This window comes from Amphiprion ocellaris, chromosome 20 (assembly GCF_022539595.1).
Source record: "Amphiprion ocellaris isolate individual 3 ecotype Okinawa chromosome 20, ASM2253959v1, whole genome shotgun sequence".
NCBI classification, from domain to species: domain Eukaryota; kingdom Metazoa; phylum Chordata; class Actinopteri; family Pomacentridae; genus Amphiprion; species Amphiprion ocellaris.
Genome location: NC_072785.1, coordinates 18,198,803 through 18,213,309, shown reverse-complemented (window position 1 = coordinate 18,213,309; position 14,507 = coordinate 18,198,803). Strand labels below are relative to the sequence as shown.

At 39.1% G+C, this 14,507-nt stretch overlaps 2 protein-coding genes across 4 annotated transcripts; both read left to right on the top strand.

Moving 5' to 3' along the window:
- The first annotated feature begins 217 nt into the window (after positions 1-217).
- Positions 218-6,186, top strand: khdrbs1a (KH domain containing, RNA binding, signal transduction associated 1a). Of its 3 annotated transcripts, XR_002746956.3 has the most exons (11): positions 218-591; positions 1,172-1,299; positions 1,726-1,842; positions 1,950-2,096; positions 2,209-2,336; positions 3,048-3,315; positions 3,480-3,556; positions 3,658-3,719; positions 3,856-4,030; positions 5,820-5,881; positions 5,967-6,186. XR_002746956.3 is itself a non-coding variant. In XM_035954937.2 (9 exons), the coding sequence occupies exons 1-9, from the start codon at positions 426-428 to the stop codon at positions 3,963-3,965; spliced, it is 1,155 nt and encodes a 384-aa protein (XP_035810830.2). In that variant the 5' UTR covers positions 219-425; the 3' UTR covers positions 3,966-5,103. The 3 variants fall into 3 exon arrangements, 2 of the variants coding, with proteins under 2 accessions (XP_035810830.2, XP_023140311.2); XM_035954937.2 differs by lacking the exons at positions 5,820-5,881; positions 5,967-6,186 and having other exon boundaries at positions 219-591; positions 3,048-3,267; positions 3,856-5,103; XM_023284543.3 differs by lacking the exons at positions 5,820-5,881; positions 5,967-6,186 and having other exon boundaries at positions 219-591; positions 3,856-5,103.
- A 1,678-nt stretch (positions 6,187-7,864) lies between these two features.
- Positions 7,865-13,794, top strand: tmem39b (transmembrane protein 39B). Its single transcript, XM_023284571.3, has 9 exons — positions 7,865-8,048; positions 9,535-9,737; positions 9,836-10,055; positions 10,514-10,597; positions 10,906-11,060; positions 12,462-12,795; positions 12,903-13,090; positions 13,176-13,296; positions 13,417-13,794. Exons 2-9 carry the CDS (start codon positions 9,607-9,609, stop codon positions 13,648-13,650), a joined length of 1,467 nt encoding a protein of 488 aa, XP_023140339.1. The 5' UTR covers positions 7,865-8,048; positions 9,535-9,606; the 3' UTR covers positions 13,651-13,794.
- Positions 13,795-14,507: the final 713 nt, after the last annotated feature.

The window sequence follows — 14,507 nt, the reverse complement described above, 5'->3', positions numbered from 1 at the left end:
TAACCAGAAATGTCTGGTTCTGTGTCTGACTGCACTGATTCCAAGTAATATCTGGTAGTACGAGTTCATACAGCAGGACTGGTCTGTTGGAGCTTTGTCACTACAAAGCAAAGAGTGAACCTGGGGAAGCTTCTGTCCTGCACTTTGTCTCTACTACACACTGGACATGGCGGCTGTGGCGGTGACGTCACTGTCTCCTCCCGTGTTTCCTCCTCCATCAGACTCAAATGCAGCTACGCCATCCCTCCTTTGTCTGCCGAGGAGAGCACAAGGACTCGTAGCGGAGAGACACCGGCGCGGCCCTACAGCTCCACCGAACACACGCGGGAACCGGCGTCTTATTCCCACCATCAGTTTGGTTTCGAAAGCGAAGCTAGCGAACCGAGCGAGGCTTCGTTCAGTTCATCCGCCTACGTCGGTGCATTATGAGCCAAGTGAGTGCTAATAAGAACACCTCTGAGTCCGCCATAGAGTCAAGCCCTGCACAGAAGCAAACCAAAATGGAAGACACAAAGTACCTCCCGGAGCTCTTGGCTGAGAAGGACAGCCTGGATTCATCGTTCACACACGCCATGAAGCTGATCTCTGCAGGTAATGTGGATGTTTGTTAGCATAAAGGCTAACTGACTTGTCAACGCTAGCCCGGCGCGAGGCCTAGCTTCTTTTTCTTCTTGGCCGACATTAACTGAGGCCTGAACAATGGCGCATTAAACACGTGGCTGATGGAGATGTGGGTCAAACACCTTTCGTAGTGAATATGTCACGATTTGTTGAATTAACACACCTGGAATTTATCTTAATCATTAAATGTCTTTATAAATATGTTCTGTGTATACAGTAGTCTCAGTTAGCTATACGTAACTAAGACTTCATTGATTAACGCCGAGTGTCAACGACTAGCTACGTTTATTTGTACCTCATGCATTACATAAATGCAATTATATTGTGTAAGGTAGACACAAAGCTACAAAGTGTTTGGTGGTCAATGGTTCAAGTGCTTGATATTGAGGGGGTGACAATGAACCACAAAGGAGCTTTGTTTGGACTGGTGTGCAGCCTGAATCATGATCACCTGAGATGGAGCCAGTTTCTGGCTACATTTGCAAATACTTTTGTGTGTTTTTAGTTTCTTGGTAATTGCACATGCTAAAAATATGTTTATAACCTGCAGAGATTGAAAGGATCCAGAAAGGCGAACCCAAGAAGGAGCCAGAGAAAGAGACCTATCTGGACCTGTTTGCTACCAAGAATCTGAAACTCAAAGAGCGAGTACTCATTCCTACCAAGCAGTACCCAAGGGTAAGTGTTTCCCTTGTGTGTTTTTTTTCATTGCAGGACTGCACCTCTTTCTTACATCACCTTACAAATTAACTGAAGTAGCTATGTTTAGTTTATCTATGCTAAACGTCTTTTACTTTGGAGATTTTGGCTTTGTCAGTACAATGTCTTAAAGCGTAACAATAAATTTGGTCTACTAATCCTGTGTATCCAATGGTAACTCGCTCAAATCTGCTAGCTTTCCTGTCCCTAAATTAGTCAGTCATGCGCCTAGTGCCCGACTAAGCTCGTTTCTGCATGAACGGCTTTGCAGTCAAAACAGTCATGATGGGAGATGTGGAAACTGTTGTGGAGTTCAAAGAATTTTTTGACTTGTATCCTTCTCTCTAAAATGCTTGAAATGAAGTGATGCAGTTCTGCAATTCATGCTCAAATCTTTTCTTACAGGTTAACTTTGTGGGAAAGCTTTTGGGACCACAGGGAAGCACAATCAAGAGACTCCAGGAGGAGACTGGGGCAAAGATTTCAGTTCTGGGTAAAGGTTCCATGAGGGACAAGAATAAGGTGGGTGTAGAAATGTTATATTTGCAGCATGATCAAAAAAATATTAGTTTGTATTATTCATGTGGCTGAATATTTGTGTGAGAGTTTGCATTTTGTGTACTCCTCAGGAAGAGGAGCTTAGGAAGGGCGGTGAGGCTAAATACGCTCACCTGGCCATGGAGCTGCATGTGTTCATTGAGGTCACAGCACCCATACCAGAAGCCTATATGCGCATGGCTCATGCCATGGAGGAGGTCAAGAAGTTCCTTATCCCAGTAAGCGACTAATGCTTGGCCTCTTACACACCAACTATGGAAACATTTTAACTTAATCAAACAGCTCCACCACGATGCGTGCATCTTTTAACTGTTTTGGTCTTGTTATTAGGAACCCGGTGAGCACGACCCATACATGGATCCTAACTTCCTGAATGGGTCTCAGGATGGTTCGGGCAGAGGGCGAGGTGGTCACCTAGGAAGAGGCAGAGGTGGACCACCCGGCGCTGGAGGACCAAGGTGTGTGCTGAATCGGTTATAAAGCTATCTTGTAATGCTGCACATTATCACATCATATGTACAGAAGCACACAGACTTTCTCATTTTAATCATAAGGATGGACTTTATTGATCCCACAGTGGGGAAAGTTCGCCGTTACAGCAGCTCCAAAGAAAAAGTATAAAGGCAGTGCAAGAATAAATAAGAGAAAGGAAAAAAAAAACACGGTGCAAAAATTGCAGATAACATTATATACAGATGATTTTATTTTATTTTTTTTAAATACCGTGTAGAAACTATATACAAGAGGATGAGGTATCAGTTATTGCACATAAGTAGGTGGATGCACGTGTAAATTGGGGGAAGAAAAAAAGTGCAGCAGTAAACAGTATACAGTGAAGTTTATAATGCGGCATTGTACAGTCTGACAGATGCTGAAATAAACGACCTGTGGAAACGCTCCTTCTTACACCTAGGATGTACCAGTCTATTGCTGAAGGCGCTGCTTAAGGAGTTCAGTCTGATGCAGAGGGTGGTAGGAATTTACGATGATAGACGAGACGATAGTTTGGCCAGAGCCCTCCTCTCTCACCACCTCACTGGAGTCAATCATGTTGACCTAAAACTCACAACCAATTTTTTTAGTGTTTGGTATTATATTCATAGTCCCTTGTTTTGCTTAGCAGTTTCATGTAGATAATCACACTTTACAACTTGTCTAATGTTCCACAGGGGCCGAGGAATGCCACGTGGGGGCCCTCGAGGAGCAATGCGTGGTGGAGCTCCACGGGGAGGACCAGGACGAGGCAACGGTCCGAGAGGTGCACCATCTGGTCGGGGTGGACTACCCTCTGCTCCTAACAGAGGAGGATCAGCGGCCCGCTCTAGACCACCTGCAGCAGGGGCTCCAAGGATGCTTCCCTCCGGGGGAATGACCCACCAGCAACACCAGGTTCCTCCCTCAGGATCACAGCCCAAACCTGATGCCTATGACGATTATGTAATTTTCCTGAATCATGTTTCTGCATGTCATGTGAATTGCCCCTAGCTAAGTGGTTGTGATCCTTTGCTGAAATTAATGCGTCAATTAATGTGACATTCTTTTGTCACAATAGTTATGATTGACCTAACATTGTTTTTTTTTTGTTGTTGTTTTTTCTTTAGCCTTCATATGAAGAGCCATATGCAGAGCCTTCCTATGAGGGATATGACAGTTATTATAATCAGCAGTCTGCACCTGCGTGAGTCAAAATTCTTATTTACAACTTAGTTTATCTGTTTTACCCTGTATTTAAATTTGGGCTGTATTGTTTTGACATTTTTGTTTATGATCTGCCATCAGGGATACTGAATATTACGATTATGGACACGGTGAAGCACAGGATCAGTCATATGAGCCTTATGGTAAGTTTTAAAATGTGAAATCCATTTGCTGTCTAACAGAAAACACACACTACCTGAAATGAACTTCTGTCTTCACTCTGAACATTACCTGATGTTTTTATATTTTTTTGTCTTTGTTTCTGTTCAATTGTTGTAGGTCAAGATGATTGGGACAATTCATGGTCCAACTCCGGGACTGGAGGCAAAGCCCCCCCTTCTAGGCAGTCAAAGGGATCGTACAGAGAGCATCCCTACGGAAGATACTGAACGACTACTGGTAGAGAGTTGCTACGGCAACTGTCTCCGATTGTAACTCGCATAACTTTTCAAAAGTAATTTCCCTCTCGTTTGTTCCCTTTTTTTATGGTTTATTTTTGTTTTTTAAACTCAATAGAGACGTTTTGTTGGATGTATCATAGGATGCCAGAGGAGAAACTCGAACGCAACGTTATTTTCATTGTTTAACTGTTTCCATTTAATGTTTTTCAGTTGCATAGTTAGGTCTTAGTGACAAACTTAAAAAAAGAATCAACAGTGACATTTTAGTGATATTTGATGGTTGTAATTTTCAGTTAATGGTTCCTGAACAAACTGTGATTGTGGCGATAAACTACTTACATAGGCTGCATTTTAAAAGTCCTTCATGACTGGACAAAAATTATTCATAATGCCTCGATGTAAAGTTGCTAGAACTAAAACGGATTTAGTCACAGAATCCAATATAGCCCCGAGTTATTTTGACTAAAACTAAAAGTCTTATTTGTTTTTACTAGATTACAAAATCTAGTCATGTGTGAAGTTAATGAATCTTCAAAAATACTGTAGAAATCCACTTGAAAAAGAATAAAGGCCTCTATTTTTGCCACCTTTACAATTGGTATTTTCTGAAAAGTCGTTCTATTACTTGCAAAATCATCACTGATGATCGACTAATTCTTGTAAAGCTTGAAGGATTAACTCCTTACTGTGTGTAAGGACGGCTGCAGCCAACTCAATATTTTGTACATAACCTTAGGACAACTGTGTATGCTTTAAGTCGTGCCGTCTCCAAAATGCATAATGCTTGTGTACTTTTGACTAAATAGGATACTAAACATATCCCAAAATGTTTTTCTGCAGTGCGTGTTTCAATAAAGTTTCTAGTTTCTTTTTAATCAATCTAAACATGGTATTTTGCCTTTGTTGTACCAAAGGAATGCCTTCACCTTGTGAAAATGGTCCTTAGTTGTTCTCAACAATGCTGATTAAGCTGTATGTATACACGTCAGCCTGATTTTTTTTTTTTAAAACAAAAACAGTGTTTTGACAATGAGCTTATCCTCTTCGTCTGTTTTCAAAACTTATCTAAATGACACTTGTAATGCCACCTTCAAAAAAAAAAAAAATAAAGCTCATCATTCCTTGAGGTAATGTGCTGCCAAATACATGTTTGACTTGAGAATGATATAGTGCTTGAACATGTAATGTCATTAACCTTTAGTTAGTGTATCTCTTCAAGCTCTCAAGAGAGCAATGTATCTTAAGCCACTTGAAATAACTGAATTTCAACAGTATTTCAAATCAAGCTTACAGGAATCTTACTTGACTTTGATGCAAAGTCATGCTGGCTGGTTTTTATAAAAGAAAAATATCGCAGAGGAGAGGATTCTAAAAGCCTAAAGATCGCCACAAGAAGGTAAAACTAACCCCAACACTCATTTGTTAGATTTTTGTTTTATTTTCTGTGCAAAACATCAAGTAATGCAAGTCATCCAAAACATATCAAAAACATTGAAGTGTAAAATTATGCTATCAGTAGTTATTCCGAGCAAAATAAGCCGCACAAAACAATCAGATATGGTTGTGATGCAACTCTTGCTCAAATAAAACCAATAATTGTCCATTCATTTCACTCAATACTTACCTATTTCCATCTTGACAATTTCTATAGACTGTAGATTAATGAAAATTAGTAGTTGCACTCAAAACGTTAAAATATCCCATTGGTGGACAAAAAAACCCTTCAGCTTGAGTTGCATGATATTTTTTTTGTAGTATTAAATTAGTTTTGCATGTGTGTTGCCCACTGTATGCACATTGGCACTTGTGTGTCCAAGATCTCATTTCTTTTTCTCCTCCTAGGTTGTCAGAGAACTGTGTAGGTGCAAATGATAAATCGAACTCTGCCGTACCAGGCCTTTAAGGTCAGTTGAAAAGCAATCGCAGATGGTAGTGCTTTCCTTGAATGTTGCTGTTGAGATGATTAAATCTTCTTTCTGTCTTCATCAGGTCCATTGAAAGTCCCTGGAAAGAGCAGAGGCCATGCTGGGTCTCTGACTGATAGCTGCTTTATTGAAAGAGAAAATAGTCTTATGCTGTTAAAGACGAAATTTTTAGTGATCGTTGACTCTACAAGAATTTTATCCTTTTTATTCAATGTGTCCAGAGTTAAATATTTTTACACTGAAAGCAATTTTGTCTTATGAAAATAAAGTTGTTGTTTTTTTTTTACTGTAAATCACTGTCTTTATTTAACATGTGGTTGAATCTCCAGATGTGGAATGTAGGTATTTACAGCATGATTTAGGATAACGCTATGGTTTCACTAAGTAAATATTACATCTAATTAGATTAATAGTTTTTCTACTTACTTTTGTCCTACATTATAGATGTACAGATCCTTATTTAATGTAGTATAGGTTCTCTGGTTTGGACTTGTTTCTGTCATGTATCTCACACAGCATATAGAGCAGTAAGTACAGGGCAAACGGGTTTTAAATTTATGCAGCATCTGACTACACAGGAAACGACGTTATGGTGTTCGGTGTGGCACAACTAGCATCAGTGAAGTGCAGGTACTCCCAAGTGGTGACCTAGAAATTCAGACTTTATAGTTCTGTAGCAGAAAAATAAATGGTTTGAGGATTTGCAGATTTAAATATATCCTAAAACAATTTTTAAAAAAATAATAAAGGCCACATTCTTTTCCCACTTTATACATTTGTAAGTCATTTATGTAGCAAAATGTTAATGAAGGCATTAAATGGGTTTCTGACTAGCTTGAATATGTTCATACAGATGTTTATTGTTATTACGTATTTTTTTTATTCAGTGAATTATAGAGAACACATTGAGACTTAAGCATAATTTGGTCAGTAGTAAGTAGTTAAAACATAAATGGAATAGTGCTTTATACTACTGTTATATATAAATATTCTAATAACAAAAATATATATGGATTTGAAAACGATGTTGAAAGTAGGCAGTAAATAAATATGAAAGTGGCATTACAAAATAAGAAGGTAATCCTTTTCCTTTGTAGTTCCTTTTTCAAAAATAAGTGTTGCATTTGTTCATATATTTATTGCCTAATTGATTTATGTCAAAGTCAATCATTTATTTAGATATTAAATACATACATGAGTACATACAAAAATAAATATACCTTTAAAATAGATCCTGGAATAAATAAATCGGAATAAATACATAAATAATTAGCATTATTATTTTAAAAGCAAGTAAAAGTAGTCCTATGTATGTATGTGTTTACTGTTGAAATAAATGTTTATGGCTTTGAAATAAATACTCAGGAAATAAATAGATAAATGTAATGTAAAAGTGGTAATAGGGAAAGAAAAGCATCCTGAATTAAATAAAAGTAGTCCTATATATTATATTTATTTGTTTAATATTGAAATGAATAATTATGGCTTTGAAATAAATCCTGAAATAAATACATTATCTGGCAATTAATACATAACTGCAATGCAGATGATGGCATTATGTAATAAAAAAATAAATGATCATTTTCAAAATGAAAAAAAAATATTAGATTTATTCCCCGATAAGGTATTTATTTCAGGATTTATTTCATGGATTATTTCGTTGTTTATGTATGTATTTACTTATTTAATATTTAATAACATGTAATTGCATAACGACAGAAATCTGGTGTTTTTAAACAGCCAGTCTATTAGAGCAGTAGCAGAGTTCAACAGAAAAGAAAAAAAGGTTTAGCCTCACTTCATATAACCGTGTTTGTGAATAACGAAATGTCCAAAACACTCCTGCAGTAGTATTACATGTAACATTAGTGTAAATACTGTTTTGTTTTGTTTTTCTGTCTTTCTTGCTGCGGCTGTCTGGATATTTGCGGAATATCCCTTTAACAGACTCTCCTCCCACAGATCGCTAACAGATCCGCGCCCCCCCATCTATCAGCGGCTAGTTTCACATCAACAATGAGTGTCTTCGCTGATATCAGTGACAAACACGGCAGTATTTCAATAAACATAGTGAACATGTGTTGTGTTTAGCTCCCTGTCCATGCAGCAGAACAGCTCCTAACTCAGACAGCAGACCCTGCCTCTGGTAAGCCTACATTTTCTTGTCTAGCCTGTTTGGTAGGTAGGATGCTAGCTAGCTGGGCAGAGACTCTGCTAGCTTAGGCCTCAGTCTTGATATTTAATCAAGCATGGTCTTGGCGGACAGATTGGGGTCCGTCCCTCATTGTGTTGGCCCACGTTGTGTTCGCCATGTGCCCCATGTGGGAAACATACACGGCTCTGGGGACATTTTGGAGCCTGGAGAGAAGCTAATGATGTACCTACTTAGCTAGCTCGTAGTGCCAAGCTTCCGCAAAACTTGCACTATATTAAGGAATGCTATGCTAGTGCAAACTTGTTTAACGTCAGCCGTTGGCAATGAATATTTATGAGGGGGGGATTTTTTTGGAGGTCTAATCTGATTAGTTTGGCATTTTAATAGCAGTGAAATCTTAAGGCTAAAGAGATGTTTTTGTGTTGTGTTTGTTTTGGCTCAGTGCACCTCTTGTTTTGTTGTCAGGTCCGTCTCATGCGCTCATTGATTAAAACAGAGCTTTGGGAAGAATGATTAGACCCCCTGCTTTTTGGTTTGTTTCACTTTCAAAATGCTCATTTTGTTTCATTTTGTATGTCATAGTGAATACAGCATTTTCTAAAAGACTTGTAAGAATCAATACATGCAATAAATAATGTTGTAAAATTATCTTTTAAACCTCGAAAATTCTAAATTTGCACTTCATAGCCAAAAACATTTGCACTAGATGTCCCCAAATTTTTTGAATGTTATTCTTTGCATAATTTCTACATGTAAAATCAACAGATTTATTTTTAAAAAATAAATAAAAACAAACTAGATTATTACTAAATGCCTACAAAAGAAGGGAATTGTGAGATGACGAGAAGCCGTCTTGGTGCATAATGGAGACAAATACAGCAAGAGAACCATTGCTGACTGACTTGGAGAATCAGCAAAACAGCTGTCAATTACAAGAAAAGACAGTTCTGCAAAATAGGAAGCGGAAAAGAGTGGTCTAATAATTATTTTCAAGGCTGCTTATACAGTACCTGTATAATCTATCCTACTACAGAAGACCACAGACTGATGAAAACCATCTACACTCCTTATCATCCATCCATTATCTACACTGCTTAATCCTCATTAGGGTCACGGGGGGCTGGAGCATATATCCCAGCTGACTTAGGGCGAAGTCAGGGGACACCCTAGACAGGTTGCCAGTCTATCGCAGGGCCACATATACAGACAAACAATCACACTCTCATTCACACCTATGGACAATTTAGAATGATCAATTAACCTCAACATATTTTTGGACTGTGTGAGGAAGCCGGAGTACCTGGAGAAAACCCACACATGCACAGGGAGAACATGCAAACTCCATACAGAAAGATCCCAGGAAGGCCGAGATGCGAATCAGGGACCACTCATTACCAAATTAGTGTAACATATTTGGTAGGTATTCGACATCTTTCTTCCTCTCATTGTGTCTGATTTGCTGCCTTTGTGTAAACAGGTAAAAAGATAAGGAGAGAAGTCATCACACCAGACACGTAGCTGACAGAACTGAGCTGTGGGTGTGTCTGCGATGGCAGGTGGAAGAAGAGGGGCGAATCGCACCACGTACTGCAGATCTCCACTCAGCAGTGAGCCGGGCTCAGTCAGCAATGGCAACCACACGACCAGCTCCCCAGTCACGGGGGTGCGATCTCGTACGAGGTGAGTAAATTGCAGCCTGATGTTTGCCTCTAATGCGGGCTCCGTCATGATGAAAGGCTCTAAAATGACTTCTTCTACGCTGCCTGTTGTGTCTGCAGGAACGGCTCGGGAACCTGCATGTCCAGCCCTCCGCTCGCTGCTCAGACTGTGGTTCCTCTGAAGCACTGTAAGATCCCCGAGTTGTCTGTGGATCGAAACGTGTTGTTCGAGCTGCATCTTTTCTTCTGCCACCTCATTGCCCTCTTTGTCCATTATGTCAACATCTACAAGACGGTGTGGTGGTACCCGCCATCACACCCTCCCTCACACACATCACTGGTGAGTGGTCAAGTGTTAGCGATCATGTTTGTGTTTGTAGCGCATGATTAGTTTATTTCTGTTCAGGTCAGCTTTATTTAAACAGCGTAATATCACATTCATAAATTTGTTGCAAAAGTCTTCACAGTTTGTACAGAACATGAGACTCTCTATTTCTTTATCCTCAGTTCTAATAAGAGAAAATTGTCCAAACAACCCTTTAACCGGGAAACAAATAGAAATGGTCCTTTCTCTTGAATAGACACAAAGGCAGTGGATGTTGTTTAACATAGAGAAAATGGACAGTACGAGCTGTGAGGATGATAAAAGTCTTGGTAGATTGTAAATATATTTGAAAAATGTGATTAAGGAGGACAAGCAACTACTTTTGTAATGTGCATTTCTTCCTGGCAGTCTTAACTGTTACTAACATAATAATGATGCGAGCAATAATCCTAAATCCATGTCGTTATTTACAGAACTTTCACCTCATTGATTATAACATGCTGGTGTTCACAATCATCATACTGGCAAGAAGATTAATAGCAGCAATTGTTAAAGAGGTAAGAATGAAATTCTTGGCTTTATCCTTTTCACAATTAAGTGTTTGTTTCACCCCTGTCTTTCAGTACATTTAATTATGTTATCTAACAAGCTACATTGTTGTGTATTAGATACAAGGCTCAAATACATGGATTGGAACCCTCTCTTTTGATGTGATTGTTATATACGGTGGCATTTTTCCCTTTTAGTCCAGTTTTACTGCTTTGTTTCTATCATACATCTTAGATCATGGTTGTGTGTTTAATAGAGGTTTCATGGAAAACTTGTATCCATACATGTGACTATTCTGTTTTCTTCTCTTTTGCAGGCATCACAGAGTGGGAAACTCTCCTTCCCTCACTCGATCTTTCTAGTGATGGCACGGTTTGCGGTGCTGACGCTGACGGGCTGGAGCCTGTGCCGCTCCCTCATTTACCTCTTTAGAACCTATTCGGTCCTCAGCCTTCTTTTCCTCTGCTACCCGTAAGTATCGTCATCAAGAGCAAAGATGTTTGTATTCATAATAACTACATGCTAGGCTGATGAATGGATCTCAGGCTGATCAGCTATTAAATTTCTCACTGAATAGCTGAAGGGCAGTCAAAGTCTCCTTCCAATAATTCATTTGTTGAACCTTTTTTTTTCACTGCTACTACTTGTGTTTTAAACTTGGTGTTACACAGCTGAAGCTACAGTGGGCCTTGCTGATGTGTCTGCTGTCATTGGTTCTCTACCACATGAGTTAGAAAACAATTGTAATAAAGATACACTAGCATTCATAAGTTTGGGGTCACCCAGGCAATTTCATGTTTTCTTTGAAAACTCACACTTTTATTCATGTGCTAACATAATTGCACAAGGGTTTTCTAATCATCAATTAGCCTTTCAACACCATTAGCTAACACAATGTAGCATTAGAACACAGGAGTGATGGTTGCTGGAAATGTTCCTCTGTACCCCTATGGAGATATTCCATTAAAAATCAGCTGTATCCAGCTAGAATAGTCATTTACCACATCAACAATGTCTAGACTGTATTTCTGATTAGTTTAATGTTATTTTCATTGAAAAAAAATGCTTTTCTTTCAAAAATAAGGACATTTCTAAATGACATTAATGCAGTTTGAAATTGAACTTGAATCATGTACTACTTATTTCCTGACATGTTTGACAGGATGTTTTGTTTGGACTGTACTATAACCCACAATCCCTGCATTTGCAGATATTTCCAATATAAATGACCTTTGGAAATCACCTAGCAAGGATTTCACAATCAAATTAGTGGTTATTTGTAACATAAGCCAAAAGCAGTTGCTATAAACAATTTTTATAGTTTTTTTTTTTCCTTTAAGGTTTACATTAGTGGTATTAGTGCCTTTGACCGCTGCCTTCTAATGCAAATCTAGAAACTTGCTTGCTTCAAGTTATTGAGCTTTCCTTTTTCATTTGACTGAAATGCATCCAAAGTGGTGGTGATGAGGTTTTTGGCTTTGCAACTAAATCCATGACGTTAATGTCGATAGATGCTCTTTAGGATGCAATCAATAGAGCATTAGAAGTTAAGCACTCCAAGAAAAACACTGCTTGACATATGACACTTGTGTTAGTTTCATCCAGCTGTTTTTATGCAGGTCAATGAAAGTGAAAATTACTGTAGTCAGCTCAAATACTTGCATTCAGGGAATTACAGTTTGTGTAAATATAAAAGCATTGTGAATAGGTAAGACTAAGATCAATGACTCCAAACAGATAGATTTAGTTTACTATTACTACTGTAGCAGTTGCAGTATCATGATCTATATTGTGAATTCATCCGATGAGGGATCAATTGGATGGAATGCTTCAGGTCCATTATAAGGTCACTGTTACTGTTGCTTTCCACAGATTTGGGATGTATATTCCGTTCTTCCGGCTGAGCTGTGACTTCCGGCGAGCAGGTCCGCTCTCCCCCATCGCCAGCCTCGGCTCCAAAGAGGTGGGCAGCGTGGGCCGGGGTCGGGACTACCTGACTGTGCTGAAGGAGACGTGGAAGCAGCACACCAGCCAGCTGTACGGCGTCCAGGCCATGCCGACTCATGCCTGCTGCCTCTCCCCAGACCTCATCCGCAAGGAGGTGGAGTACCTGAAGATGGACTTCAACTGGAGGATGAAGGAGGTGCTGGTCAGCTCGATGCTCAGTGCTTACTACGTGGCGTTTGTACCCGTCTGGTTTGTCAAGGTATGAAACTGTCTTTGAAGCCTTAATTGTAACCCTTTAAACACAAATTCATCGTTTAGTGAATCTTCTCAAAGTCTTAAAATTCAACCGCCTGTGTTGTCCTTCAGAGCACCCAGTATGTGGATAAGCGGTGGTCTTGTGAGCTGTTCATCCTGGTGTCTGTCAGTACATCAGTCATCCTTATGAGGCACTTGTTGCCCCCTCGATACTGTGACCTGCTACACAAAGCTGCAGCTCACCTCGGCTGCTGGCAGAAAGTAGATCCTTCACTCTGCTCCAACGTCCTTCAGCACATGTACGTACTGCTCCTAGTTCATGACTGGGCTTCAGACTAATTTTAATCAAATTCAAATCTCATTTGCGCATCTCTTCCCGCACAGATGGACTGAAGAGTACATGTGGCCACAGGGAGTCCTCGTAAAACATAATAAGAACGTCTATAAAGCCATGGGTCACTATAATGTCGCAGTTCCATCAGATGTGTCCCATTATCGTTTTTATGTGAGTATCCCTGAAGGAACAGACACCAGATATTTCACAGAGACTGTAAATGTTAATGGCTGCTGTTTACACAGAGCTTATCTCCTCACTGACTGCATCCTGTTCCTTTTCCTCCCCCAGTTTTTCTTCAACAAGCCTTTACGAATATTGAACATCCTCATCATCCTGGAAGGTGCCATGATATTCTACCAGCTCTACTCGTTGATATGTTCGGAAAAGTGGCATCAGACGATATCGCTGGCCCTGATTCTCTTCAGCAACTACTACGCCTTCTTCAAGCTCCTCAGAGACAGAATAGTCCTAGGAAAGGCGTACTCGTACTCGAACAGCTCATCGGACCAGAAAGTCAGTTAGATTTAACTTATTGTCGGTCACATTCACTTTGGAACAAAACAGACATGCCTAAGAGCCCCGTATTTTTTCTACAAACTGCGTTTTGTGTCACATTTTTGTTCTGATCCGCCATAATAAAAAGAAATATTTTTGTATTACTTTAAAGGTTGTTTTGGTTTTATTCATCCACTCTGATTACACGAGGAGAAATGTATAATTTGACTAATGTTCCAGATAGGTGGGCTCATGAATTTAATATTATTGAGAACTTTATACAGCAGAAGTAAAAATAGAGCCTACAGTTCCCATCATGCAGTTCACCTGCATAAAATTAACCTAACAATGATTATCAATTATATTTAGTATCTTAGTGAAAAATCCTACAGATTTTTTTCAGTTACAGGCGGAAACGAGATCTGTAAGGGAAAAGCCAGTTGACTACCCAGGACAAAATGAACATTTTAATTTATACATAATGCCTAATTTGTAAATTAACCAGACAGTATTTTTCAAAATGCAAAAAAAAAATCAAAAATCAAAAAGAATGTGCCAAATACAGATTTACACTGGAGGAAGTGTTTGACAAAACTGTGCAGTTTTTGCAATACATCCTACTATATCTGTATCAAAACTACATTTAATCATTACACATAAGGGGCTACTCATTTTTCACCAAAGGAATTTTAGAATCGCAGGTTCCTTTTATCACGTGGAAAAAAAGAGCACTTACAGACCAGATCAGGTTCTATACACTTCAAGATAATCTCTTTATCTCCATGACCATAAGTTTCAGTGCTGTTTCCTGATTAACTCCTGACTTATGTTCATTTCTAAAGGTTTCAAGCTCTAATAAACACAAATAGACGCTAACCCTAAAA